At 42.2% G+C, this 27045-nt stretch overlaps 2 protein-coding genes across 5 annotated transcripts; one reads left to right on the top strand and one right to left on the bottom strand.

Annotated features, from left to right (window-relative positions):
• Window positions 1-1536: 1536 nt before the first annotated feature.
• On the bottom strand, window positions 1537-21341 carry hmbox1b (homeobox containing 1 b). Of its 4 annotated transcripts, none has more exons than XM_084082420.1 (10): window positions 21121-21341; window positions 17583-18329; window positions 14282-14367; window positions 13614-13724; window positions 11464-11617; window positions 10757-10839; window positions 10063-10158; window positions 9600-9694; window positions 6747-6830; window positions 1537-5772 (listed from the first exon to the last, which is right to left on the bottom strand). In XM_084082420.1, the coding sequence occupies exons 2-10, from the start codon at window positions 18320-18322 to the stop codon at window positions 5629-5631; spliced, it is 1593 nt and encodes a 530-aa protein (XP_083938546.1). In that variant the 5' UTR covers window positions 18323-18329; window positions 21121-21341; the 3' UTR covers window positions 1537-5628. The 4 variants fall into 4 exon arrangements, with proteins under 4 accessions (XP_083938546.1, XP_083938548.1, XP_083938547.1 ...); XM_084082422.1 differs by having other exon boundaries at window positions 9600-9691; XM_084082421.1 differs by having other exon boundaries at window positions 17583-18326.
• Window positions 21342-23443: 2102 nt separating this feature from the next.
• LOC311062870 (NEDD8-activating enzyme E1 catalytic subunit-like) lies at window positions 23444-24829 on the top strand (the record flags this gene model as incomplete). Its single annotated transcript, XM_084082090.1, has 1 exon — window positions 23444-24829. The coding sequence occupies one exon, from the start codon at window positions 23444-23446 to the stop codon at window positions 24827-24829; it is 1386 nt and encodes a 461-aa protein (XP_083938216.1).
• Between the last annotated feature and the right edge of the window lie 2216 nt (window positions 24830-27045).

The raw sequence follows: 27045 nt of genomic DNA, 5'->3' as shown, positions 1-27045 counted from the left end.
CATGAAATACTAAAAAAATCTGAACTAACCCTTTAATGTTGTACAGAGAACATTCTTCTATGCCTATATTAGCCGAGAGTTGGGTAGAGAATTAATATCGTATAGCCTATTGCTTTAAACAGCGTCTTGGACAAAGTAGCCTAATCATGCTTATCAAGCCACACCTGAACTTGATTGGAGAACTGGATCCTATAAGTAAAGCCTGATAAAAGTGTCAAACTCCCAAAATCCACCAGAATACTGGAAATTACATCTACTCTGTTAAAAATGTACTGGGGGGGGGGGGGACCCCAGCGTGGTCAAGAGCCCCCCCCCCCCGGAAATAAATCTCCTGTTATCGGACGGTCTGAGGTTGGCAGGTATGTACATTACCCAGACATATACTGTATATATTTCGGCCATTTTAAAATACCTGATCTGCAAGCTGGAGCAAGAGGATACACTTTTGAATGGCTTTTATCTCGGATACTCCTACTTAAACTGGTTTGTCAATGTGCAGAGGGTCGACTCGTTTTAAGTAACACAAATGCTGTTTAGACTGGTAGTGTATTAAAGTTACTCAAAACGCCACTTATTTAGTTAGGCCCAGTCTAAACATTTGAGTTGGAGGCAAGGCAACTTTGACTTATTCTTACTACACATTTTAGGCCCTAATGCATGATAAAACTATACAGGACTATTATCCACATCTAGACAAAGATAGATGTTTGTATATTTGTATATATGTAAATATATTTTAATAGCCCATATGGCTGAGAAACATTGGGTCTAGCCATGCAGCTATACTGGATAATGAATTTCTTCCCCAGGGCAGACACTCATCCAGTACAGGAGGGACTGTTTGATGCCAGGATCACGGTTTCATTGCGTGGAAAGAGGAAATGAAAATCTACAACTCCAGTGAGTTTAACACAAATGTGCTATTTCCAAGTCACAACATTTTAAATTGTTTTGGGTTTAACAACTGAACTAATTTATATTTAGTGGGCCCATTGGTGATAACTGAGAAGAGGTCAAAATGTTACAATATTATTACAAAATGACCCATGTTATAATAGTAATGTTAACATTACATACATTATTAAATATATTGTTTATAGTGCATCAGAGGACATTGTTGTGTAAATGTTTACAATTAACTCAAGAAACTGATTGGCATAATGTTGCTATTGAGGGGAAGGGGGGATAAGAAAAAAAAGGAATGCTGTGTAGTACAGTATGTATATTCTGGTGGATTTCAACTTCAATTGTAAATCCCTTTTTGTTTTTACTTTCCACGTTTATGAAAATGTATTTGTTCTTACCATAACACCAGCCGGGAATGTTTTAAAGAAGCAATATATACTGTAGTCAGCCCACTCAATAGTTTCACAAAGATTCACTTCTACCAAAGAGTAATAAAAAAAGATTTCTGCTACTACTTTTACTGTCGAACCCACCGACAGACCCACCGACAGACTCACCAACAGACTGTCGCTTTGTTGACACATTTTAAATTTAAATTGGACCCTACAAGAACACCAGACACAATTTCACTGATATAGCTTTATTCTCTTGTACAGTATATATCATACTAAAATAAACACAAGTTAAAAAAATGAACAAAGAAACTGTACAAAAAATGTATATTATACTACATCTTAATTACAGAACAGTCTACTGTCCAAAAAAGGCACTAAATTCTGAAATGGGCAACACAGTAAATTGAGAACGCAACTAGATTTGAGATCAATAACAACAGCATTCAGTCTTCTTATTCTGAGCTATAATGAGGATGAAACTGGTAGGTGGTGTTTTTCACTGGAGATACAGGACATGTAGACATCTCAACCCTGGCAAAACCACAGGTAGACAGACACCCTTTCAGGGTAAAAGCACGGCCACTGCAGTAAGCACATCAGGTAAGGGAACAAAATTAAGTTTCTTTAGGTCCGTCTCGCTCAAGGTTTCAGTCCATATTTCAGAGTATAGTCTATTTCTTTTCTTTAGCGTAAATAGAAGAATCTTACAGTTCACTTTTTGAACAAATAATGGTGATCTTTTTCCTGATCCCAACATCAGTTCCTCAGTCACACAAAAATCCCAGATACTGTAAGATACTACTGGAACAAACTTCCACACTAAAATCTTCAGTGTCAGTTTAACTCAGAGTGTACAAATGTAATTTGGTTACATTTGTACGCTCTTAGCATTAAATGAACACTGAGGATTTGACTGTGTAATGCTCCATTAACATTTTGAAGGCAATTAATCCATTCAATCCGGGAAAGCATCTGTGTCATTTTAGATTTGAGCTATATATAGCAACATACGTTTTTCAGAAGGCATTTTTAGAATCGGCCTCAGGTCTAAATACACCAACTTCCATGATACTGTGGGAATAGCAGTAAATACTCTCAAAATCCACTCTGTCCTGCTCATTCCCTTGAATTCATGATGTGAATATAAACTCCACTGGTTTTTAGTAGAGTGACTACTGGCTGTTTCAGTTAACAGGATGACGGACGGTTGAAGACTACTTTATGCTTTGGTGAAAAGCTGTCACATGACACTTTTCATTTTTTTGTAGAAGCATAAATTAGGCTTTAAACTTCAAACTCAGCCAACGGAGATAATTATTTTCAATAAGGTGCATTATCTTTCATCATTACACAGAATAGCCTGCTACCTCAGAAGCAAACAGGGGAGACTGTTGTTCAGTCGACAAAAAGGGATAACACAAAAATAGTGGAATTGATAATACAAAAATAAAAGGTGGAAATAAAACTTAAAAGGCAAGATTAACTTAACAATAAAAGTATGTTTCATTTCAAAACATATCGTCATTCTTTTTTGCACAATACCTTAAAAAAACAGAGTATAAATACAGAGTTTGTCTTTTTTTTGTTTTTTGTTTAGTTATTTCGTTATAATCTTTCAACTCTTTCTTTTTGCAACACAGATCCCAATACTGGGTCACTGCATCAGAGCGTCGTACACACTGAAGCAACAGAATTCAACTTAACCACTTAGGTCCTATTATTCAAAATCTTTCAACATTTTGGCAAATTCTTCAAAAGATTTCGAACATTTTCACCTATGACATTCCCAAAATAGGGACGCCAGGGTTAACGTGGTTAATAGCTTCACTAGACTAGGGACGGGGAGGTATTTCAACAAGCAGCGGGCTTATTCTTTTTAAGCCAGATAGCTAATATAGAATTGTGTGAATTAACATCTCAAATGTTATTCACAATCAGAGATCCTTGGGAACCAATCCAAGCTTAGTTTGACAAATTCAAAGTATATGAGAATTACCAGGATGATCCTACTTAATGAAATATCCCCCTAGCTTTCCAAAACCATCACTGAAGCCTAATTTATACTCCATAATACGACAGTGTCCCTTGCTGAAAATGACAGTTATTTTTGGCAAGCAACAGTCCTGCAATGGAGTATAAATGAAGCTTAAGGCAGAGGGGTTTCTTAAACTCAACCTGGGACCTCAGTGTAAAGATTGTGTTCTCGTACTGGGACCTAAGCTGCTGAAAACATAACCAGCAACAGGGACCCCATAAACTGAAGAAAACACTGCATTGAGATAATTTCTGTCTATTAGCGTACAACTTGACAGAGATTATCTCAGACCCAAAATGGTTTTGGAAACACTCTGCCTGGGGCAAAATGCGTACAGGAAGTAATTTTAAACATAAAAACGTAAGGTGTGTTTGATTCTGTTTCATGTGGTGCTTCTCTAACTTTGAGGCTGTTTTTGATTGCCATGGCAAATTAAAACAAGCTTACCCCAAGTTTTTTTTCTTCTTCCAGTAGACATTATGCCTCATTTGATACCAGTTTGATTAAAAACAAATCCTCTGAAAGCACATTCTTTAGGCTATTATAAAGAGGCAGCGTCATAGAACAAGTAGTAGTAAATAGCTTAGGAGGGGGTTCAATATAATTCTGTCTGCTATACCTATTCGTAAAGAACACAGGCCTGCTGTAGTGTCAAGCCACGAACAACGCCACACTGGATCCAAGAGGCTTCAATGAACGTGAATGGGGAAAAAAGGAAATAAACTATGCCTTAAGGAGTTAGTAGAATTCACTTTGGATACACCAGAACACCTCATTGGAAGAAAACAGGGTTCTGAGACTGGCCTGTGGCATTCAGGTCTGCGGCTGATTTGTCTTTTGACTTAACATGGTCTAGAAACCGGTCTAGAATCAGCCACAAATTATGAGCATCGTGATTTTACTTAAAGCATATTTTCCTTTGGCATTATTTAACACAAATTATTATTTTGTTTTAGAAAGGTATGTCCGCCCTTCATATCAGATAGCTTAAGTCTGAGTGATTATCACATTGACCCAAATACATTTTTAGCCTGCAAGAATTAATACAGTGTCATTGGGACGCTAAATAGAAAGCCATAATGGCTACATATACAGTAGCCATCTGGGCTCACAGTTTAAGAGGGGAAAGTAACTGATGTGTGAGGCAAAAAATAAAAACGAAGCTGCTATCGAATGAATACCTTACAACTCCAAATTTGATCATTATTTTTTCAGTCAAATTGAAAGTTCACGTGGTCTTCTACACGCCCAGCATGTTTCCTGATCCTTTGGACCCTGAAACCCATCAAAAGCCATTCCATGGCTTAAAAGTCAGTTTTTCTTGGTTCCAGAAAAGTTGAATTTGAAAGGGTTTCATACGACAGCAGTACAATGTGGTAAAAAACAAAAACAAAAAAGTTCCCAAAAAGGAATGATAGCTCTAAGAGGGGCAGGAGAGGGTGACTGAACTGGCCGATCCATCCATATTTTATAGTTCTTTGTCCCCAAGCGGGCTCTTACCATTCATTCATTCGTTCATTCATTCATTCATCCGTCCGTCCATCAATATGTCCATCTCTCTCCCTCTAATATATCCATCTTTCATGATCTGATGGCTGGAGGTCCTTGCTGCTATACTGATGATTTACACAATGAAGATGGGGTGGGGGTGATGGGGGTGGGGGGTGGTAGCACACCATGAGGGAGTGTGATTGAGAACCGTAAGAACCATAGATTTATATACAGTATAGATTAAACTTGAGGTTGAAGTTGCGGTGAGATCGACTGAGGATTGGCTCAGACCGTCAGGCTGGAAAGGGTGAGGAGGTAAGGAGGTAAAGGAGGGAGAGGAGCAGGAGGAGGTGGGGGGAGAGGAAGAAGCAGACGTGGTGGGAGCAGAGAGGAAGAGAGTGGGACTGCCATTAGAAGCGGAGAGGAGGAGCGTAAGCGGACAGGAGCCACAGTTAGGGGCACGAAGGCTCATACCGGTCCCATTTCCTTCTCGCCATGGAACATCTTCGGAGAGGTGAGATGGGACAAGGACGGCTGTCAGCCATGTGGTCGAGGGTACGATTGAACAAACACTGCAGGAGGGAGGGGCTCCGAGATGAAGGGGCCAGTCACCAGGAGTGACCGCGTGAATGAAATAATCTAATAGATGACGGATAAGAATTTACTAAGTATCATTTTGCCCCTCCCGGTTCCTTCACTTCTCCATTAGTCTTCTCTCCTTCCCGTCCTCCTCTCGTACGTTCCACACTTCGCCGTCTCCAGTCTCCCGCTCTCGTCCTCCGTCCCAGTTCCTGTGCAGTTTCATTCGTCCTCCAGGGACTCGGTTTTGATGTCGCCGGGCACCCCTCCCGTTCTGGACAGAGCCAGGATGGTGTGATTGACGGCTGCCATCTCCACGGCCAGGGAGATGGGGTCCTGGTGTTCAACAGGCCCTGTGCCGTCATCCTGGGGCGAGAAGAGGAAGGGGAACGGAGAGACTGATCAGAGATGGTGTAGAATCTGAATGCATGGAGTAAAAAAAACAACAACACTAGAGCACTTTTGCTCAGACCTCTGCCACGGTGTCAGTTTGTGTATAAGCTATTACAGTGCTTCTTTTGGCCAGTATAACTTGCCATCTTGCATTATTCTACACATGGGGTATCTCATGTCGACAACAAAATGGTTACCAGTTCTGTCTGAACAGATTAGAAACCTTTTTTTTTAAAAGTATTGCAGGATTGCAGGGGTCATTATGTTAATCTGTTCTGCTGTAGAAATTCCTCATAGGTCTTTAACTTTATGATCTTTATCTTCATTATTCATCTTTATTATTATATCTTTTATCTTAGTTATTGTTATTATGTTGATGTTAGCACAGTATTGCAGACCTCACCACACTTGTATTTCGCTGCGTGTACCTGTATGACTAGTGACCATTAAACCTGGATGCTTGTTCAGAAGTTAACTGCATTTTTACATTTTTTACAGGTTACGTCTACTGCCATGCCCCCTTTTCCGTTCCACTACATTTTATGCAGATCTGTCTCTTAAAGGCTGAAGATATCCTGCTAACAGACGGGCAAAACATTACCTCTTTGGCAGAGTTGACAACAATGTCCGACCATGTGCGAAAATAGCCGATCTACAAGCTCACATATCACGATGCGACAGACAGTTTAAAAATAAAAATTCACCTACATCCCCAAAATAGGGGCACCAGGTTGAAAAAGGTTAAAGAAATACAGGCATAGAGCTGTGGACTCTTGATTGTTCTCTTTGTGATTTCTTTTTTTTTTAGTCCCATAGTCACTTCAAATACAGTTACCTTCTTGCTTTTCTCACTTTAATCTTAAATATTGTTCAAATTGTATAACAACTAATCCCAGTCCACATACATACTGTATGTGTGCATGTTTTCAGTGTGAGTGGGGGTGTACCTGTGTGGGGGAGGTGGGCTCCAGCCGGTAGAAGCCAAACGGTCGACTCAGAGGTCTCTTGTCGAAGTAGGGCAGGTCACAGGCCTGGAGAGGTTTCAACAAGCATGATCAGTTCACACTCCCATTAGGGCTGAGAAATTGACCGAAAATATATCGAAACCGAAACTTAGAACCAATGACTTAATCTTGCTCATGTATGTTAATCGAATAATCGAGACGTTTTTTTTCCTCTTATATAAACTAATCGAGATGAAAAAGTTCCAATATATTTTTGTAATGTAATAATATAAATACATATATATTTCTTTAAATCAATAACTAAATTGATTACCGGTAATCTGACTAAAACACTTAAGCCCTGTATTATACTTTGTTGTACAATGGTGCCATGCAAAAATTGCCGATCTACAAGCTCACAACGCATCCCATCGCAACACGTTGTGAGCTTATAGATCTGCTACTTGTAGATCTGCTATATTACCTTTTTATTATAATCGTTCACTAACTATAATCGAGGCAACTTTGAAATCAGGACATTGATTTAGAGTCATATCACCTAGCCCCAACTCACATGTTTTGTTTCCAATCAGTTGAGTTGAGTTGTGCATGTGGAATATTTTTATAAGCTCCATGGGTTTTTTAACTGGGCGTCACAGCGCTAACTTGTAGAGCGGCTATTTTCGGTGCGAGACACGGCGCACACCGATGTGTAAATAAAATCAGGCATTAGGGTGCTCCAAAAATCTTTTTAATCTGGAAACTAAAAACAAGTGGACAGCTAGCCCACTGCATCTTTATTGACCTGCCCAAGGTGAATTTCGAATTCTAAAGCCAATCAAAAGAAAAAAGACAATAGAGAAGTGGACAACCAAAAAAATCTAAGGCAGAAACCAATAATTCATCAGTATCAGGAAGAATGTTTTGTGTCGGTAAAGGGAGTACTAAGCAGAAAACATATTGTAGCAGGGGTACACTAGTAAATAAAGATCACTGGGTTATCTGATTGCTCATATAAACATCTCGTCAGTTTCTAATACGCAGAGCTTCACTGTGTAATGCAGAGAGGAAGGCATGTTGTAGGAGAATGAATAAAACACTAGCTGGACTTGAAGGGAGCCCGTACTGTACTGTATTGTGTACTGGCGTTTTGTTGATTTAGTACCAACCACGTTTCTAAAATCAATAAAAACCACTGATGCACCATGGAAGAAGTTTCTTACTCAGGCAAAAGAAAGCAATGTCCACAATTGGAATTAATTCTGCTTTGTAGATTTAATAATCCATTCGTGAACAAACAAACGGCTTCACCTCTCTTGGCTCTGGTAAAAAAAAACATTCAACCCAGGTCTGTCCTTTCCCCCAATTACCTGTACTACACACTGTATGTCACGCTAGCAAGGGATGGCCCTAGTGCCCAAAAGCAATAAAACAAAACATACTAATATCAATAATAATAATTATTATTATTATACTGGGCAAATAAATGAATGAATAACATAACATTAGCAAAAGGGCTACAGATTCTGTAATGAATGCAGCTATTTGAGTAGTTGCACCCACTCCTGCAGTGGATGAGGTTTTACAAGTGAGTTTTGCTCGTCTGCAACTGACATTGACAATGACAATGACATAAAATCTGATGTTCTTCTGCCAAAAGTGAGTGCTTGAAGTGCCAGTGTTTTAGTTAAAGTGTGAGCTCGCTCTCGCTCTCTCTCTCTCTCTCACACACAAAAACCTGCTAGAGGAGCTATATCAGCCATTAATAATTGTGTCTCTGAAGTGCCTGCATGTTTCTCTCTCTCTCTTTTGCTCTCTTTCTCGCTTTGTCTCTGTCTGTCTGTCTCTCTCTCGCTCTTCTCTCTGCACTGAGATCTTGGTCTTGTCTTTCCAACACATCCTGCCACATATTCAACATACTGAAACAGGAGATCAGGCCTGACTACCACCAATGGCGCAGAACACATACCGCACATTATATGATCTTGTGTAATGACCTTTACATACTGTTAGTATGTATTGTTGACTGATAGTATATTTGATTCCACCTATATAGTTTAAGGACTCCTTCCTTCTCTATGATTTACAATGACCAGGAACAGACGTTCCTGAGACCATGTCTATTCTAGTATAGGAGGACCATTGTCCAGCTAATTTCATGGAATGCTCATTTGACTTAGACCGGAGTAAAGTTCAATCTAAAAGGTCAATGGTGACTAGCATGGTCAATAGTGACTAGCATGCGATTATCTATCTGTGTTCTCGTCTGCAATGGATACCAGATGTGTAGGAAGGAGGAGTTTGTGGAAGTGAAATGTATGTAAGCCTCTCTAACTATGGATGGACATCACATAACACTTTTACTAACCCAGGCAGGCCTGTCATAATAAACCAAGCTAAGAATGATTCCTGACTCCTGTCCAGTTATCAGAACCTGACCACTATAGTTACGTAGTAACACATAGTAACATAGTAGTGTTCATTTAAGTCAGATAGTGTACAAATTAAGTTAAATTAACATTGAGCATTTTACTGTGTAACGGACCTGCAGCATCTATGTAACAAAGACTTGTTCACACTCTTCAAATGCTCATGTCATTGTTGCGTACAAGAGGCAACAATAATGCATTTATCTAGTCAATGAAAAATGGGTGTTGCTCATGAACAGACAAACACTTCCTTGATGGATGTGTCTGGCTGTGTGAACAGTGGCCGTTTAAAAATTAATTAATAGTCAAATGTGCGCACCATACAATACAAATTCACCGCCTTTTCTTTTTTGTGTTTGTGTTTAGACGCAAAACGTCAGGAAAGCTTGCACACATGAAGGTGTGTAAACTCTAAGCCAAGCCTTACCTGCTCTGAGAAGTCATTTCCATCGATGTCGTCGCTGTTTGAATGTCCTCCAGGACTCTGCACGTCGATGCCATGACTCTCCAGGATTGTGGCTTCTTAGAGGAAGAGACAGACAGTCAGGACAACACTGTCAAGTCACAGTAAGTTTCCTGTCCTGATTAGAGTCGGTTGTGACTGGTCCATAATCTCGCTGACCTCACTGATCCATAAATGTAATTACAAATGAACTGTTTTCATATTCTAACCAGAGAATACATTTTATATTATGCCTACACCAGAGAATACATTTTATATTATGCCTACACCAGAGAATACATTTTACATTGTGCCTACACCAGATAATATGTTATGGTCCCTAGCCCAAGCCACTAATGTTAGCCCTGCCTGCATGGGCACGTTACCAATGCTAGCCCTGCCCCAAGCCCACGTTACCAATGCTAGCCCTGCCCCAAGCCCACGTTACCAATGTTAGCCCGTCTCTTGATCTCTTTGCGTCGGTTAGCGAACCAGTTGTAAACTTTGAGGGAGGTGACTCTCTCCAGGTCAGACAGCTTCTTCCCTGCAATAGATCATGGAGGTGAGCGACACAATTTAGTCACACAATCATCAATTGGGTGAAAAAGCACAGAGCAAATATGTTATGGACATTATTTCAAGTTGAAAGAGAAGCTGAAAAACAGCCAAAAGACACACACTAACAGTAACAGTATATAAGAATAAAAATAATCCGTACACCAATTGCTGCTCCCAAATGTACGTTTACAAGTGGTAACGTTAATTCCTCAGACCAGTTTTAGGAAGAGCCTGGTCGGCTCGAAATGTTACCACTAGTAAACATACATTTGGGAGCAGCAATTTGTGTACGGACTCTTTTTATTCTTATGGACATTATTTCTGGCACCTCATAACAGAATTCCATCTTCATTATAATTAACATTATATATCGATTCTCCCATCTTGCATTTCAGTTAAACTAAGAAACATCCTTAACTATTGTTAACGACTTAAACCTAATATACTTCGTTGACCATGGTCCCCCGGGGGACTGTACTTGGTGCCCTCCTTTTTCCCCTCTACATTGAATCTCACAACGTGTCGAAACGCGATGTGTTTTGGGATGCTAGGGTTCATGTGGTTACGGGTCTCTTCTGGGTTACCTGGTTTTTGGATGACTGCATTGCATGCATTTGCTATCTCCTCTCTCTTGGCCTCATCTGGGTACTGGTTGTCATTGAAGTAGCTGTAAATGGCACAAGAGAAGAAGACACAAGTTAATTAAATTTCGTTTCAACAACAGGGAGACAACATCAACAAATGAAGAGTTGTGCTAACATATCAATGCTCTGATGTGATTTCTGTTGGAACTGTGGTCTCTACTTTGGATAGGCCAACTCACCTTTATTTTGGGGGATTTGAGTGACATTAATGTCACAAAGCATTGTGAAGCGATGTGAAGGATAGAGACTAGGGGCAACAGTGCACTGACATACAGCTGTTAGACTACTCGTTTAACGTCCAACCCTCTGTATGGGCGAGTGCTACATGAATAATGGTGGCTCTATTTCACCTATACAGCCCAACAAAAGCGGTTTCTGTAGACATTTTTTATTAAACAAAAATGTTTTGTTTAATATTGATTCATTTACAACGGCTAGTTTAAAAGTTCTATAATCTTCTGAAGTTTTATAACATCTCTGTTCATAGTCCCATGTGACTACTGTAGTCAAAACCCATCAAAACACACAGTATGTTGAAGATGGTTTTGTTTCTTAATTGTTCATGCAGTGTAAACTTTACTCAATTCCTCATGGAAGTAAGAGAGACTGTAAGACAGTTCTGTGATCTCTCATCCATTGTTCCTCACCTCTCCATCACGGCGAGGCATTCTTTCCTCCAGGTGAAACGGCTTCCTCTCCTTAGTCGGAAGGTTCCGGGGGCAGTGGTAATGGGGGGCGGGGTTTGCCTCCACTCCATTTCCTCAAGAGCCAATGGGGCGGGCCGCATGTTTAGGGTGGCACCTAGGACAGGAAGTAACAGAATTTTGAAGATTCGAGCATTCACTGTTGCATTCAAGAGGATACATGTCTTAGAACAGAGGTTGACTTAACGATAATGAGCCATGAAACGTGCATGTAGTTCATATGTTGTCGTTTTGTTCTGGATTTTGTCATAACTGTTCATATCTAATCAAATTATGTGTTCTGAGCAGCACACAATGACCTCTAAAAACTCTTAACTCAACCTCCAGTTATGAAGTTTAATTTTTTTTTTCTTTACATTTTTATCCCACGATTTTTGTAACCCCATTTTTTACACCCAGTGCCAATTGTCTATGTAATCCTGGGCACTACCTTCCCTCTGCCAACCTAGGGAGGCCAGGGCCGAGCTCATGCCTCCTTCAATGCATGAGAGCCAACTGACCAACTGGGAGAGTTGGTTTCCCTGGTTGGACATAGCGTGTGGAAGGAACACGTTATTCCAACCAGTTCCTTTCCCCTCCATCAGGCGCCCCGGCTGGCCAGGGGGAGGCAGTATAGTGACCAGGATTACTGCATGTTTTTGTGAGGGTACCTACCCTGAAGTTTAATTTTAAACATCAGGTAGAGACCTTGCTCATGTACAGAGATTCAGCGTCTTAGCATCTATAGAGATATGATGACAAGCTTTGTGTTGCACTGAACTGTCCTTGACTAAGGGCAAAACTGAAAATCAAACAAAACGTTTGAATTCAGTTCATTCACTCTCTGGACAGATGTACACGATACCATTTATGTTCTGAAGTCAAAACATAAATCCATTTCAAACTTTTTTTTCCCCCTGCAGCCAACCTGTTCCTGAAACTGAAAAAATATCATAGGCTAGAAGTGTGAACAAGAAATGAGTCCAAGTCAGCACTGGGATCAGGAGAGCACAGTATTCTTACTGTGCTCTCCTGATCCCAGTGCTAACTTCCGCTCTAAATTCAGACGCTCCACAGCCAGCTGTATCCTGAACTAATCAATCTAAAATCTACAAGGTGTCGCGGTTGTGAACTTGTAGATCGGCTATTTTCGGTACGCGACATCCGTGGGCAACGAAGTATAAATCAGGCCTAACTGGGTCAAGCTTGTATTGGTACAGTTTTGTGTGAACGGGGCATCGGTTTCTCCGCAGCGGTGATGGAGTCTTGTAAAGGGACTTCGATAGGGATTAGGGCTGGGCACAGTCTGGCCATAAATAGCATAGAGCGGTTTTCCACTGCTGACGATGGTTGGCACAGGTCCATCGAGAAACATGCGGCAGAGGACAGAGAGGGATGTTTGCTATCTTGTTATAAGCCTGTCATAAACCACACACTATATGTGCCATTCAGAAGTATGTAGAAAGAGAGGTTCACTGTTGATCCTTGTACAGCAAGGCATACATTTAACATTAAAGGACCACCATACCGGCGGTCTGGCATGTTTAGCCCACTGACTGCGACTCACCGTATACTGGTGACCATTTTACAAAGCATGCTGTGGTTTGATTAAATTCCAAGGAAGCCATTGGATTCCATTAATTTCAGTACAGAATTGAACTTGCAGAGACTTGAAACTTGCTTGATATAGGTAATCCAAGTTACCGTATCATTGTATAATGTGTTTAAAGTGCGGATTGATTTGGAGAAAAGATTGATTTACAAACAAACCTTCTATGGCTCACACAAGCCCCTCTGACCAAAAAAGCTATTTTGGCAAATTTATCCCTAATTAAGAATAATCAGTTGAGAAAAACACCTTGTAATGATGCAATTGATGGTACTTCCTATTTTCTCTCTATGAAATGACAGTTCATCATAAGGGTCAATGCTAGCACAGCTGTCTGAATTATAATTAGTTGTGCGCACGCCGAAAATAGCAGATTGGCCATTTTCGGTGCGTGACACCCTTAAGCAGCTAAATATAACCCAGGTGTTAGTCCAAAGATGGCAGCCCTAGGAGAAGGGGTGCATGTGTTCTGTTTGGCATCAAAAAAATGTTATCTGTTTTGTACCTGGGGTGGTTTTCTCCAGCGTGTACCAGCGGTAGAACGCCCTCTTCTTCTGTTCGCTCAGGTCAGAGCCATGCTGGAGCAGCCAATGAGAGATCCTGCTCTGGCTAATACCTGAAATGACAACTAAGAGATTAACATCTTTTCCCAACATGTTTCAAAGACAACTGTTGGGAGGAACTGATCTGCTGTGTTCTGCACCAGCGAACAAAGTTGCGGTGGTAATGTGAGAGAAAGGTTCAATTAAAGAGTGGCAGCAAAGAGATAAAGAGTTGCAAGGGAGTTGAGTAAACAAAAATGAGCAAGATAAGAGAGAGAGAGAGATTGGAGATATGAGAGAAGAAATTGGGAGATATATATGAGAGAGTGAGAGAGGCATAAGAAAGAGATGGGAGATTTGAGAGGTGTGTGCGTGTGTGTGTGCGCGCGCGAGTGTACGTGCGTGAGAGAGAGAGTGAGAGGCATAAGAAAGAGATGGGAGATATGAGGTGTGTGTGCGTGTGTGCGTGTGCGTGTGCGTGTGCGTGTGCGTGTGCGTGTGCGTGTGCGTGTGCGTGTGTGTGTGTGTGTGTGTGTGAGAGAGAGGTATACGAAAGAGATGGGAGATATGACAGAGGTGTGTGTGTGTGTGTGTGTGCCTGTGCGTCTGCGTGCATGCGTGAATCACTAACCAGTGACTTGTGCCACCACTGCTTGAGAGATCCTCCTGTTCCCCAGAAAGGCTTTGATTTCCTCCTTCACCATACTGCTGTCCCTCCTGCAAAACGCAGACATTCATTTTGAGGTTTGGGCATTTGATTTATTTTGATAGCACAGTGGACAGGCACAAGGAAGACAGCAGAGAGACAGACAGAAAGAAAGGGTTTAACATGATATGACACAGGTTCCAAGACAGATTCTAACTTTGTTACATCGTTAATGAGTGGCAATCGAGCTTAACTGTTTTAAATAAACGTTTTTCCATTCTGTTATGGATTACTGGTTTATACCCAGTTCCAGTCATACAATGTAATATATATCAGGCTTCAGTGTCCGTGTGTCCATCCATACTGAGACACACCTTTAGAAAATCGGATCGGAATTGCATTCCAAACCACCTGGGAATGTGGTTCAAATCTGATTTGCAAAAACCTTGAACAACTGGAATCTGATGATTCCAATCTAAACAGGCCAAAAATCGGATTTGGGATGCCAGTCTGCACATAGCCTCAACCTAATACAGCGACTGAAAATGCTGTGTGGACTGTGGAGTGCATACATATTCAGTATAGACTGATCCTGCAGGGAGGGCACTGCCCCCGCACCCCTGATCTTTGTAGAGTTGTCATGCTCAAAGCACAGAGCCACATGCCAGCCACAGCGTCTATTGAAATTTAAACAATTGTATCCCCGACATGTGCAGCGGGACGGCAAATGCACCAAAGTCATAAGCTCTCTCTCTCTCTCTCTCTCTCTCCTCGTTGGCAAATCTCTGAGATGAAAATGCGTCACGGCTCTTGACATCCAGCATCAATATCCTCCACACCAGCCTCCGAGACGCGGCTAAAATTAGACCCTCAAAAAACGCTGCTTGTATCGACACCACTAAATCAATGTAGCACAAGCTGCTGTACAAGACCGGGGGGAGAGATAGAGAGGGAGAGAGAGAGAGAGAGAGAGAAGTGGAGAAGAAAGAAGGAAGAGGAGGGGGTGGAGGGGAGCGTGGTGGTGGGTGCCACTGCCAACTATAAAAGCTAACCCCTGCAGAGAGGGAGATGTGTGCTTTTAAAAGAGACAGGATCAGAGGGGCATGGTGGGATAGCTGACAAGCTGCGACTGTGTGTGTGTGTCCCACACACACACACACGCGCGCACGCACACACACAGCCCTGGGAAGAGAGATGTTTGAGAGCCCAGCCTGCATGGCAGACCACTACTGGTTGCTGAACACTACTTAACTTCTCTGCCTTTATAAAAAGGACACGTCATATAATGCATGGTGAGAGCAGATGAGCAGAAGGGGCAAGGCTGAAGATAGATTCTGAGCTATAAATGCCCCCCTCTTGTTCCCACTGTACTGTATGTCCAGGGGCAGCTGAAAGCAGGCATGCACACAACCAGCATATTGTGTGCGTGCCTATACATTTAATTTCAAATGTGTTGTTCATTATCCACTTATGTCCTATATACTTTGTCGTATGACAAACAGCAGAAATAGCCTATCTACAAGCTCACGTCACGATGCAACGCATGAAATAATTAATTAACGGGGGGCCCAAAATAGGGACACCAGAGTTAAAGGGGGTAACGTGGGTATTTTCAAATACATTTTGGAACCTGGAAATAGATATCGAACATGCACTGTATTTTGGCCACTGAAACGACACATTCTGCCATACATTAATGTCCATACATATTTGACCATCATTTTCAAAGATAAGAGCAGTGTCCGATAAATGTAGTCTAAGTAGCCATTTGTAGGGAATGTAATGTGTTATAATGTAATAGAATGTAATGCAGTCAATGGTAATCATGTGATTCTGAACTCTTCTTTCTTTCCCCTTGTGTGTGTGTGGGGTGCTTCTGGAACCCTGAAGAAATACCTCACACACAATACCTCCCTTTTTATACTTCACTATAAACCACTTAAACCCTATATACTTAGTTTACGGGGTCCTCCAGGGCTGGTGCTATACTTGTTTTTTCCCTCCCTCTACTCCAAATCTATTTGCCGAAAATAGCCGATCTACAAGCTCACAATGTGTCGTAACGCTGCACTATGTGAGTTTAGATCTGCTGTTTTCGCCGGATGTCTATTTTTACTGCATGCATTGCTCACCTATTATGACAGTTCCACAACAGGGTTCATATGGTTAATGTACGTAGTTTTTGCTATGATGCCCATAAACTAACAAAACATAACAATGTATTGTTTAAATGACTAACAATTTATTATTTCTATTGCATGGATTCTCCAACCCTGGTCGTTCAGGATTAGACGGGTAGAATGACAAGGACGCCAGGTAAAAGGAATTCACTTCCTTCACAGGAGGAGAGTAGGATAGAAACCCACCAGTAGCAGGGGTTCCTGAGGACCAGGGTTGGGATTGTTCCTCCATCTCAGACATTAGATTTGTAAACATTCTCATCAAAGCTCCACCACTAAGAGCCATGGGCAGAAATCACTTTTAGAGTCCGATCACTTTCTATTCTATTCTATCAGGTCGAACAAAGACGTAAAATGCCATTTGCAAGTGATAGCTGGTGAAATCTTACACTATTTTTCAAGTAGAATTTTAGTGTGCCAGAATTATGATTTATATTATCCACTCAGAAAGTCCTCTTTGTGAGTTAAAAGCTATCACCCTGACCATGGCACAAATTATGTCATGATTTGACGTTACAGTATCACAGCGATAATGATAAAGTGAACATAATAATAATAATAATAATTTCCTAGGCGGTCACTCTACCCATTCAGCTATGACACGGCCAAACATTATTAAGAATAAAGGATTGAGACACAAATATGGAGAACAGACTTCAAAAACAGGACGGGGTAGACCCAAACTTTAGCCACAGTTATGCCTGATAGTTGCATGCTGGGGTCGCACAACTGAAATAGCCTACAATCTGCAATGCTTGTAGATCGGCTATTTTCAGTGCCCAACAAGATGCGCAACCAAGTATAAAGCAGGCGAAAAAGTGAGTGAAAAGATCTTAAAAGCTTCCTAAATGGCCTGGGCCGTAATGTGACGGTCCAGGCACCCTAGGCTGCAATGCCAGCCTGACAGCGTTCCTGTACCTGACGACCTTTGCTGCGTGTCACCCCCCCCATCTCGCTCCCCATTTCCTGTCAGCCTACTTTCCCTCTCTAAAATGAAGGCATAAAAAGCCCAAAGAAATCTTCCAAAGAAGAAAAGCTTCCTAAATGACTAAAAACGATTTGACCCTAACCTTGACCTTAGTGTATGTTTCGGTTCTTCTACTGACCTCATGAGTTCCTCCACCTTATCGTCTATATCCAGATCCTCATCGGTGGCTTCGAACCCAAAGGCGCGCGCGGCCGCCGCGCTGTTGACCGGGTAACGCGGCGGGGACAGCTTCCCATTGGGTGTGGCCGCCAGGCTGTCGCGGCCATTCTGTGCCAGGGCCGCCAGCGACACGGGCGAGGGCAGGATGGCAGAGGGCGGGGGAGGGCCGGGAGGAGGGGAGGTGTTGTAGCTGTTGCTAGGAGACGGCGAGAGCCCCCCGCCTCCGCGGAACTGCGTCTGCGTGGCGGTGGACACTTTGGAGGTCAAGGCGCAGGAGGAAGAAGAGGAGCTGCCGGCGGCGGCGGCGGCGGCAGAGCGGCCGGCGGTGCCGTTGACGCCGCTCTCGTTCCCGTTGCAGGAGGCGGCGACCGCCGAGGAGGAGGCGGCGGCGGCGACCGCTGAGGCAGTGGTGTTGCTGTTGAACGACGCGGCCGTGGCCACGGCGTTGGAGGCGGAGCTGTTGTTATTGTTGTTGTTGTTGCTGAGGCTGTTGCTGGCCCCGCCTCCCCCGTAGGAGGACGAGGACGAGGAGGAGGAGGAGGTGCGGCGGCCGAACTTGTCGCCGTGCTCCCTGTCCAGCCGGTCCAGAGTGTCGAGCGCGTGCAGGATCTCTTGCTTGGTCATGCCGGTGCGACGCAGCCGCTGCAGCAGGTCGATCTGCTCGATGGTGAAGCGCGGCTCCTCGCTGAACTCAGACATCCTGCTGCTGGGACGGGAGGGAGGCGAGATGGGATGGAACGAGGTGAGGCGGGACGGGACGGGGCGGGACGGGGAGGAGAGGAGACAAAGAGGGTGAGAAGGAGGAAGTGACAGCAGGAAAAGGGAGGGAGGGAGGAAGAAAGTGTAGGATGGGATGCACGGGGAGAGAAAGTGGAAGCAAATGGGAGGTGCAAAAGAGGAGGGCAGGAGTGATCGGCGGGATGGAAGATGGACAGAGTGTTGAGGAGGAGGGACGGAGGAGGCACAAGGGGAGGAGGAAAGAGAGTGATAAAGAAGGCAGGAAGAAAGTGTGTTGGGATGCAGATGTTGCGCGCGAGGGTAAAAGAGACAGAGAGACGGAGGGTGCGTGCATGTGTGTGTGTGTGTGTGTGTGTGTGTGTGTGTGTGTGTGTGTGTGTGTGTGTGTGTGTGTGTGTGTGTGTGTGTGTGTGTGTGTGTGTGTGTGTGTGTGTGTGTGTGTGTGTGTGTGTGGGAGGGGGGACAGGAGAGAGGGGTGTGTGGGAAAGAAATGACAAGATGAAAATAAAGAGCAGCAGATGAGAGAGGACGACAGGAGCCAGACGTGGTGAAGAAGTGTGAAAGCGAAAGGGAACGGGGAGCGAGGGAGGGAGGGAGGGGAGCAGGGAGAGAGGGAATATAAAAATCAGCTATTTTTGGGAGCCGGCAGGCAACACACGCAGAGTGCCAGAGTCACCTTGACAGCTGATGCTATCTTAGCATTCTGACTGCTGTTCTTTGAGAGCCACAACATCTCCTCTCTCCTTTAAGCACCACCCACGCTGTATGTTTTTCACAAGCACTTTGCTGCGCTCAAAATCAATGCCACTGAAATCAGACTGCGGCAGATTTGCCATCTTCTGTACCTACTGGGCTCATTCCGGTAATGATACATGGTTTAAAAGGGTTCGATACCCCCCCTCCACACACACGCACACACACACACACACACACACACACACACACACACACACACACACACACACACACACACACACACACACACACACACACACACACACACACACACACACACACACTTAATGTGTACTACAGATGTAGGATACTTAGCTATTCTGCCTCAGGAGCTGCACACCCTTTAATATGAACTGGTAGACAAGGGATATGTCTACTAGGCTGGATAGTAACATCCTGGACTATCCATGAACCACTGGTGGTTATAATACACATGTAGCCTTACAGCTACAGTTAAAGGGGAGAATGGCTGAAGTTTGATTTGGATTTTTTTATGTCTAAACTCTCGGGCAGTATGAAATGCTGTATGTCACTAAAAGCTCCCCTCGAGATCATCCTTAAGTGCATAGGAAAACCCAATTCTTAAAGAACACCTAATTTGGCACTGGCAGCAGTGAATCATTTTCAAGCACAATTCCATTGGAAAATTGTTGCACCTCAGAACTAAGCATTAAATCAACGTGCAATGCAGGAATGGAGCACACTATGATGGTAAACTAAACTATACTATTTAGAATGCATAATGTACCTATACAGAGATTTAATGTATAAGCTCCTTCTTCCTGTCCTGACTGCAGCCAATTCCTTGTTTTTTCATGGTTATTAATTTATGTGCAGCATGCAGGCAAATACCATCCTTTCTAAGAAATCATTACACATCCAGTTAAACTAGCTGGTCAACGATTTACTCGGTTAACTATTATTAACAACAAGTGAATAGTGAGCAGGTGCTGGTGTAACACATGGGATATATAAAGGAGTGACAAGTTAGCCTTTGCAGGCATATAAGCTTAAAATGTTACCATTGTGAACTTGAGAAGTAGTAATAACGTATGTATTACTAATCAATAAATTCAGGTTTTTGAGAGAGAAAAAGGGGCGTGGGTCCTATACATACTACCTCTGCTGGGTCTGTTTTCTGACCGATGGAATGGCACATAGTGTTATTATCCAGACTTCTAATCAACACACACACACACACACACACACACACACACACACACACACACACACACACACACACACACACACACACACACACACACACACACACACACACACACACAGCTACAAGCACTTTCAACATCGTTGAATATTTGGATATTGTTGACATGTCATGTATTGCAAGTTACTGTCACAAGCAGGTTGCAGTGCAACACAAATGCAGCCAAATGCATGCACTCTTTCTTTGTGCAAAACAGTTTTACCAATTTGGCAATTCTCTCAAACAGGCTTAAATACTATATAGTTTGCTGCCAACACCCCCTAACTATCCGATCAGGTTTCCCCCTATAACTATCCGATCAGCTAATGTTGCACACATATCGCAGACAGTGTTAATATATAAGTTAGAAAGGGCCTACAGCAGGGCAGCAGAACAGCTGTGCAGCGCAATGGTTGGTTATAAAGCATAAGTAAGCCCATTGGCACTGCCAGCCTTTCACGCCCTTTGCCCAAAAAGCTAACATGAGCTAATGTTCATGTTCACCATCAAAGACAATGTAGTGGCGTATAATAAGTTTGCAAATCAAAGAGCTTTTTCTTTTTCCATTCCAGCTTTTGACCCAGACACGGCTGGTTTTAATGCTGCAGTGGGTCTATCTATCGATCAGCATCACTGACACGTTAGCAGCTCAACATTAGCCAGTGATATGATCCATAGTCTGATTATATTAGCATGCCATGCTAGCCCTGCCAACATTGTGTTAGTAGCTGATGTTAGCTCATCGTCGCTAGCCAGCCAAATGTTAGTTATTAATAACATCACATTCACGGTCGTACAGAGCAAAGATGAGACGACTTACCTCGGTTCAAATCGTCCGCTTAAACCATTTAAATGTAGAAATCTAACAGTCAAGAGACCCTATTGTGTTGTTTTTGCTGCAGTCGAACAATGGAGCAATTTTTTTTTTCTACAATTGTGCCCCCAGTGTCGACCCTTTTGTGAGGAATTCTAATCAGAGGCGAATTATTTGCCTCTCGATCTGCTTTGTCTGTCTGACAACAGCCATATTGACAACTAACACCTCCGACTGGGTCTGAGGGAACTGTAGTTTGTCTTTGACAAAGGCCGCTGCCGGGCGCAGATCTTTGTACACTAAAAACTACATGTCCCTGAAACGACAGCGGAGCTCCGAGCGGATCGCTTCACTGATCTACAGTTGTCTGACAGACGGCGCTGCGGGCTGTGATGTGACCACAGGGGGTCGCTGTTCTCCACATTGGGTACTGGATGGTAGGTTTACTGGTTTGTGTACAGTTATATTAAGCACACAGCCATACCTGATCGATGGATGGATGGATTGATTGATTGTTTGTTTGTTTATTTGATTGATTGATTCATTGATTAATTAATCGATTGATTTCTTGGTTTGTTGGTTGATTGTTTCATTCATTCATTTATCCATTGTATAGGCCTACATGTAAATCATTGTATTGGCCTACATGTAAATCAATGTATAAGCCTATACATATAGGACCACAATGGAAACAAGTCCCCAGGACTTTTTTTGTGTTATCCCTTAAGCCAAATGTCTGACTGTACCTCGTGCATTCCATCAATCAATCAAAATGCATAGAGTAATAACTATAAAATATCATCTTAACTCTAATGTGGTCCTCATTAAAAAAAATCAAAGTGGTATGGCAAAAGTAAAAACAAACCAACTATTAACAAGGATACAAATTAAAACTAGAATAAATAATAATCAGTACTAGTAGCCTACACATACAAAATGATTTACTTTTTGTTTTAACAATATTTACCCAGAGTGCTCTTTTTCAGCATCTCTCTCTCTCTCTCTCTCTCTCTCTCTCTCTCTCTCTCTCTCTCTGTCTCTCTCTCTCTCTCAGGTCAGTCTTCCTAAACATTATGGAGTCTTAACATTAACATTGTAGTTCCTGACTAGATGATTGATCATTAATTTATATAGTTAATGGTATAGTTCCTCATGCATGCCACACATAACAGTGTTACGTCTTGTGCATTGTCCAGAATGTTGCCAAATAAAGGTCAATGAAACTATTTCTCTAAGTATGTTACCTAAACAGAACCAAACACTATCCAAAATGTCCTCACAGCTTAATCATAATTTGTCAAACATCAAGTACAACAAACTGTACAACAAACACTCTCACCTGCAGCCAGTAGAGGTCACAATATTCAAACACAGAGTTCTGCACACCCATGCCTTCCTGATTAGCTACCTGTTCTGGAAGTGCTATAAACTATTAAATGAAAACCTCCCCACAGTATGGGGATCATACTGTATACGTCAACATGGCCACTGGTTAACTTTTTAATTGTCTTGCTAAATGTCCTGTGGGTGAGTGTCCACCACACTGAGAGAGGCAAACTTGTTTCTATTATTTTAAGCGAATATTTCAATCAAAATCTATTCATAACTTTTATTTATGACAGTAATTACTGTCTATTGTTATGCACACACCAATGTGATGGTGATCGGGTGCAGCAGTTAAGACCCTGGTGGCAGGGACAGAGTGGAGAGAGCATCACATTATGGTGCGCTGTGAGCTGGTACAGTAGATCTGCTCTTTTCACTATTTTGTCAAATCTAAGTATTTGGGATTTCTTTTTTTACCTATAATGACGTGCCCAAAATAGGGACGCTACCGTATCTTCATAGAATTGCTCCTTACTAATACTAATTATAAGATGGCACAATTTACTCACTCTGTGTCTCATTGGTGGGCTGTTAACAGTTTAGAAACATGCCTACCAGTGACATCATCATGGGGATTCCACGCTAATTGAAACTACAGCCTTTCAAAGAAAAAAAGAAAAGAAACAACAGCCTTTCTCTTCCTGGAAAGTTAGCATGCTGAAATAGAAGCCATTGTTCTTGCATTAATAAGAAATATATATATATCGTTTTTAATCTAGTTTGAAATTATTAAACCTGCCTACCGATGCACGGCAACAGTTTGTGTTATGTGTGACATCAGACCCTCAGGTCAGCCTATATAAAGTGTTGGGTGAATGACACTCTTAGATGTCGAATTTGTCTGAAGACAAGTTAAGCTATCGGGAGACAAAGGAAAAGACAGGGAGGCACAGAGTGTGAGAGAACAAATTACTGAGAGCTAAGGACAGAAAGAGACAGAGAGATGGCAGATGAACCAATGGTGGTGGATGGAGGTATCAGAGTTCGGAGCGAATGGGAGGGAAGATGGAACCACATCACAAAGTTTCTGGAGAGATCCGGGCCCTTCTCCCATTCCCAGTTCAAAGCCAGCAAAGAGTCACTGCAGTTTATTTTAGATTGCAAAGTCCTAGTCATTGGTGCCGGTGGCCTTGGATGCGAGCTTCTCAAAGACCTGGCTTTGTCAGGGTTCCGCAAGATCGATGTGATTGACATGGACACAATTGACGTCTCTAACCTCAACAGGCAGTTTCTCTTCAGGCCTAAAGATGTTAGTCGACCCAAGGCAGAGGTGGCAGCTGAATTTATTAACACTCGAGTTCCTGGTTGTTGTGTTGTTCCCCATTTTAAGAAAATTCAAGACTTTGATCAGGAATTTTACAGTGAATTTAATATCATTGTTTGTGGACTGGACTCTGTAGTCGCTAGGAGGTGGATGAATGGTATGGTACTGTCTCTGCTGGAGTATGAGGAAGGTGTGCTAAACGAAGGTTCCATGATTCCTTTAATTGATGGAGGGACTGAAGGTTTCAAAGGCAATGCAAGAGTCATTCTGCCTGGCTTGACAGCCTGCATCGACTGCACCTTGGACCTTTACCCACCTCAGATCAACTTCCCCATGTGCACGATAGCCTCCATGCCACGGCTGCCAGAACATTGTGTTGAGTATGTCCGCATGCTGCTATGGCCTAAAGATAAGCCCTTTGGAGATGGAGTGGAACTGGATGGAGATGACCCAAAGCACATCCAGTGGGTGTACCAGAAATCTCTGGATAGGGCAGGGGAGTTCAGTATCACGGGAGTCACCTACAGACTCACCCAGGGTGTTGTAAAGAGGATAATCCCAGCTGTGGCGTCCACAAATGCAGTTATTGCAGCTGCTTGCGCGACAGAGGTATTCAAATTAGCTTCATCAGCCTACAATCTTCTTGACAACTACATGTTGTTCAATGACATTGACGGCATCTACACCTACAAGTTTGAGGCCGCACGAAAGGACGACTGTCCATCCTGCAGCCAGGTACCTCTGGACTTGCAATTCTCTTCATCTTCCAAGCTGCAGGAGGTGCTTGATTACCTGACTGAGAACGCCGACCTACAAATGAAATTGCCTGCTATAGCAGCAACAGTGGAAGAAGGAAAGAGCAAAACCTTGTATTTACAAAGCGTTGTTTCAATCGAACAGAAGACAAGGCCAAATCTGACTAAAACGCTGAAGGAGTTGGGGCTGACAGATGGACAGGAGCTAGTTGTAACTGACATCACCAAGCCCCAAGCCATGCGCTGTAGACTTAACCTTAACTCAGGAGAAGCTGAGCTGAGGTGTCCCAAAAAGAAGAAAACAAATTAGCCAAAAAGACTAATGTGACCGTTTTTTTCTTTTCTTTGTGGCTTTATCTTTTTCGTTTGGAAAATCAACTGGACCACATGATTTCGTTTTGGTTGAAAAAACGAAAAACAAATGTCACTTCCGTTTTTGGTTTCTGGAAAAACAACCGACTGCATGTACCGTATGCTAACCTTCATTCTTCAATAGACAGAAATTTATCAAAGGAATTGCCAAAAACACATTGGTTCGTTTTTGAATGAAGAATTAATTATGCGTCATCTGATGATACCCGGACATGTCTGACTGAATGCATCTTGCGCTGACCTTCATTCTTCAATCCAAAAACAATGATAAAAGTAATTGCCAAAAACCAAAAACACTAGGCCTATAGGTTTCCAAAACCCACATGAAAAAAATAGATGACTTCGTTCTAATTAATGACAATTAATTGTGTGCTTTGAAAGAATTGAAAAAAACATAAGGAGCAGTCATATCTTTTTTTTTTTTTTCATTTAACAGGATGTGTTGTTTGTTTTCCGTCAAGTTAACAGGTTCAGTTTCAATGGGCATGACACCAGTCACGCTACTCACTGATATAAGCCATCAAATGTTACGGCATAATTTAAGCCAGGGGGCATCAGCAACCTACCTCAGCCAGAGTTGGACCCACAATATGTCCATTTGATTGAACAAAAAATGGAAGATTGCAAATTGAAAGTGCTGGCCACCACCATATAGAATATGTTGTCTTTGGAGAGGTAGAAATAAGCAAACTCTGACAAAGATATATTTCTGGTTAAAACAAAAACAAAAAGGGTTTTCTTTTGTTGCAAAGTTAAAGCTTTATATTCTGATATTAATTATTGCTATAGAGTGTCTCTCATCTCACTCTTTAAAGAGAAAATACATACGAAAGAGAACCCTATTATCAGCTTATATTTTATAGTGTTCCAAATTAGCATGCACATTTTTTTGTGTAATTTCCAATTAATTTCACTTGGGTAGCCTGTATCCTCTAGTCTATAGAGAGAGTATAGAGTCTATACTCTCTCCTAATTGAATGAAATTGGTATCTAAATGTATTTTCTGTTTAAGAGCTGGAGAGACGGGGAGACTGGTTAGTGGTTACTACTTAATGAGATATAGCAGTTAACACTTATTTTAACAAAACAAAAAGAAAGAAAAAACTATTTAAGCAGTAGATGTTTGGTCAATATCTGAATACTGATATTAATGATTTCTGCTGTTGCATGACCCGTTTTAATTACAGTCCATTATATTAAATGATATTGTATTATTTTATGTCAAATGTAGGCTACCTGTATTTAAGTTTATACAGTTAATACAAGTATTACTAAATGCTTTTTATATATATACATTCATTTGTGACTTATGGGGTTCTCAAAGTGGGGTCCGGGGGACCCCCAGGGGTCTTTGGGGGGGGGGGGGGGGTTGCAGGGGGTCCCCAGCAATAATTTTAACCACTTTATCCATATTTTATATATTGGCTATTCAAAAATTGCAGATATACAAGCTCACAGCGCATCACTTCGTGCTGCTGCGAGCTTGCACATCTGCTATTTTTGAACATATGTTTTTTAAATCTTGAAAGTATTAAGAATTTGTCAACACAAATCTTCTTTTCTGGGGGTCCCTGGCAGGAAACATTTTCAGATGGGAGTCCGTGACTATCAATTTGGGGGTCCTTGACATTAAAAAGTTTGAGAATCACTGACTGACTGGGCCATAGGGTTTACAGTATGCTACTGGTGAGAGAGTGCAGACATGCAATGTGGCCCCCTGGGGTGAATGTGGAGATTTAATGGCCCTCTCCATCATCAAAGTTTCCCAGTCCACCACTGCAATGACACGCACGCACGCACGCGCGCTTCTAGGTGGCATGGTTGTTGTGGGACGTGAAAGAAAAATAACACTCGTTGCCTGGCTGACAACCATCCTAGCCAATCACAGTGTGACCGTCGATCCGAGCTATGGGATCTCTAGACTCGATCCACTTCTTAAAGTGTTGCCAGATTGTGCAAGAGAAAATTAAGCAACCAGGTCTATGAAAACAAGCAGATCTGCTATTTTCAATAAAAGAAAAAAATAATCTTGAAAAAAAAAAACAAGAGCATTTTGATTTTTTTTTTAACAACACAAATCTTGTATGGGTGTCCCTGGCACAAAATATTTTCAGATGGGGGGGACAAATACATATTAATCTGGGGGTCCTTGAC

This window comes from Gymnoscopelus microlampas (assembly GCF_963454915.1).
Source record: "Gymnoscopelus microlampas genome assembly, chromosome: 16".
In the NCBI taxonomy this organism is placed as follows: domain Eukaryota; kingdom Metazoa; phylum Chordata; class Actinopteri; order Myctophiformes; family Myctophidae; genus Gymnoscopelus; species Gymnoscopelus microlampas.
Note: the sequence above shows the minus strand (reverse complement) of the source record. Positions and strands in the feature narration are given on the sequence as shown.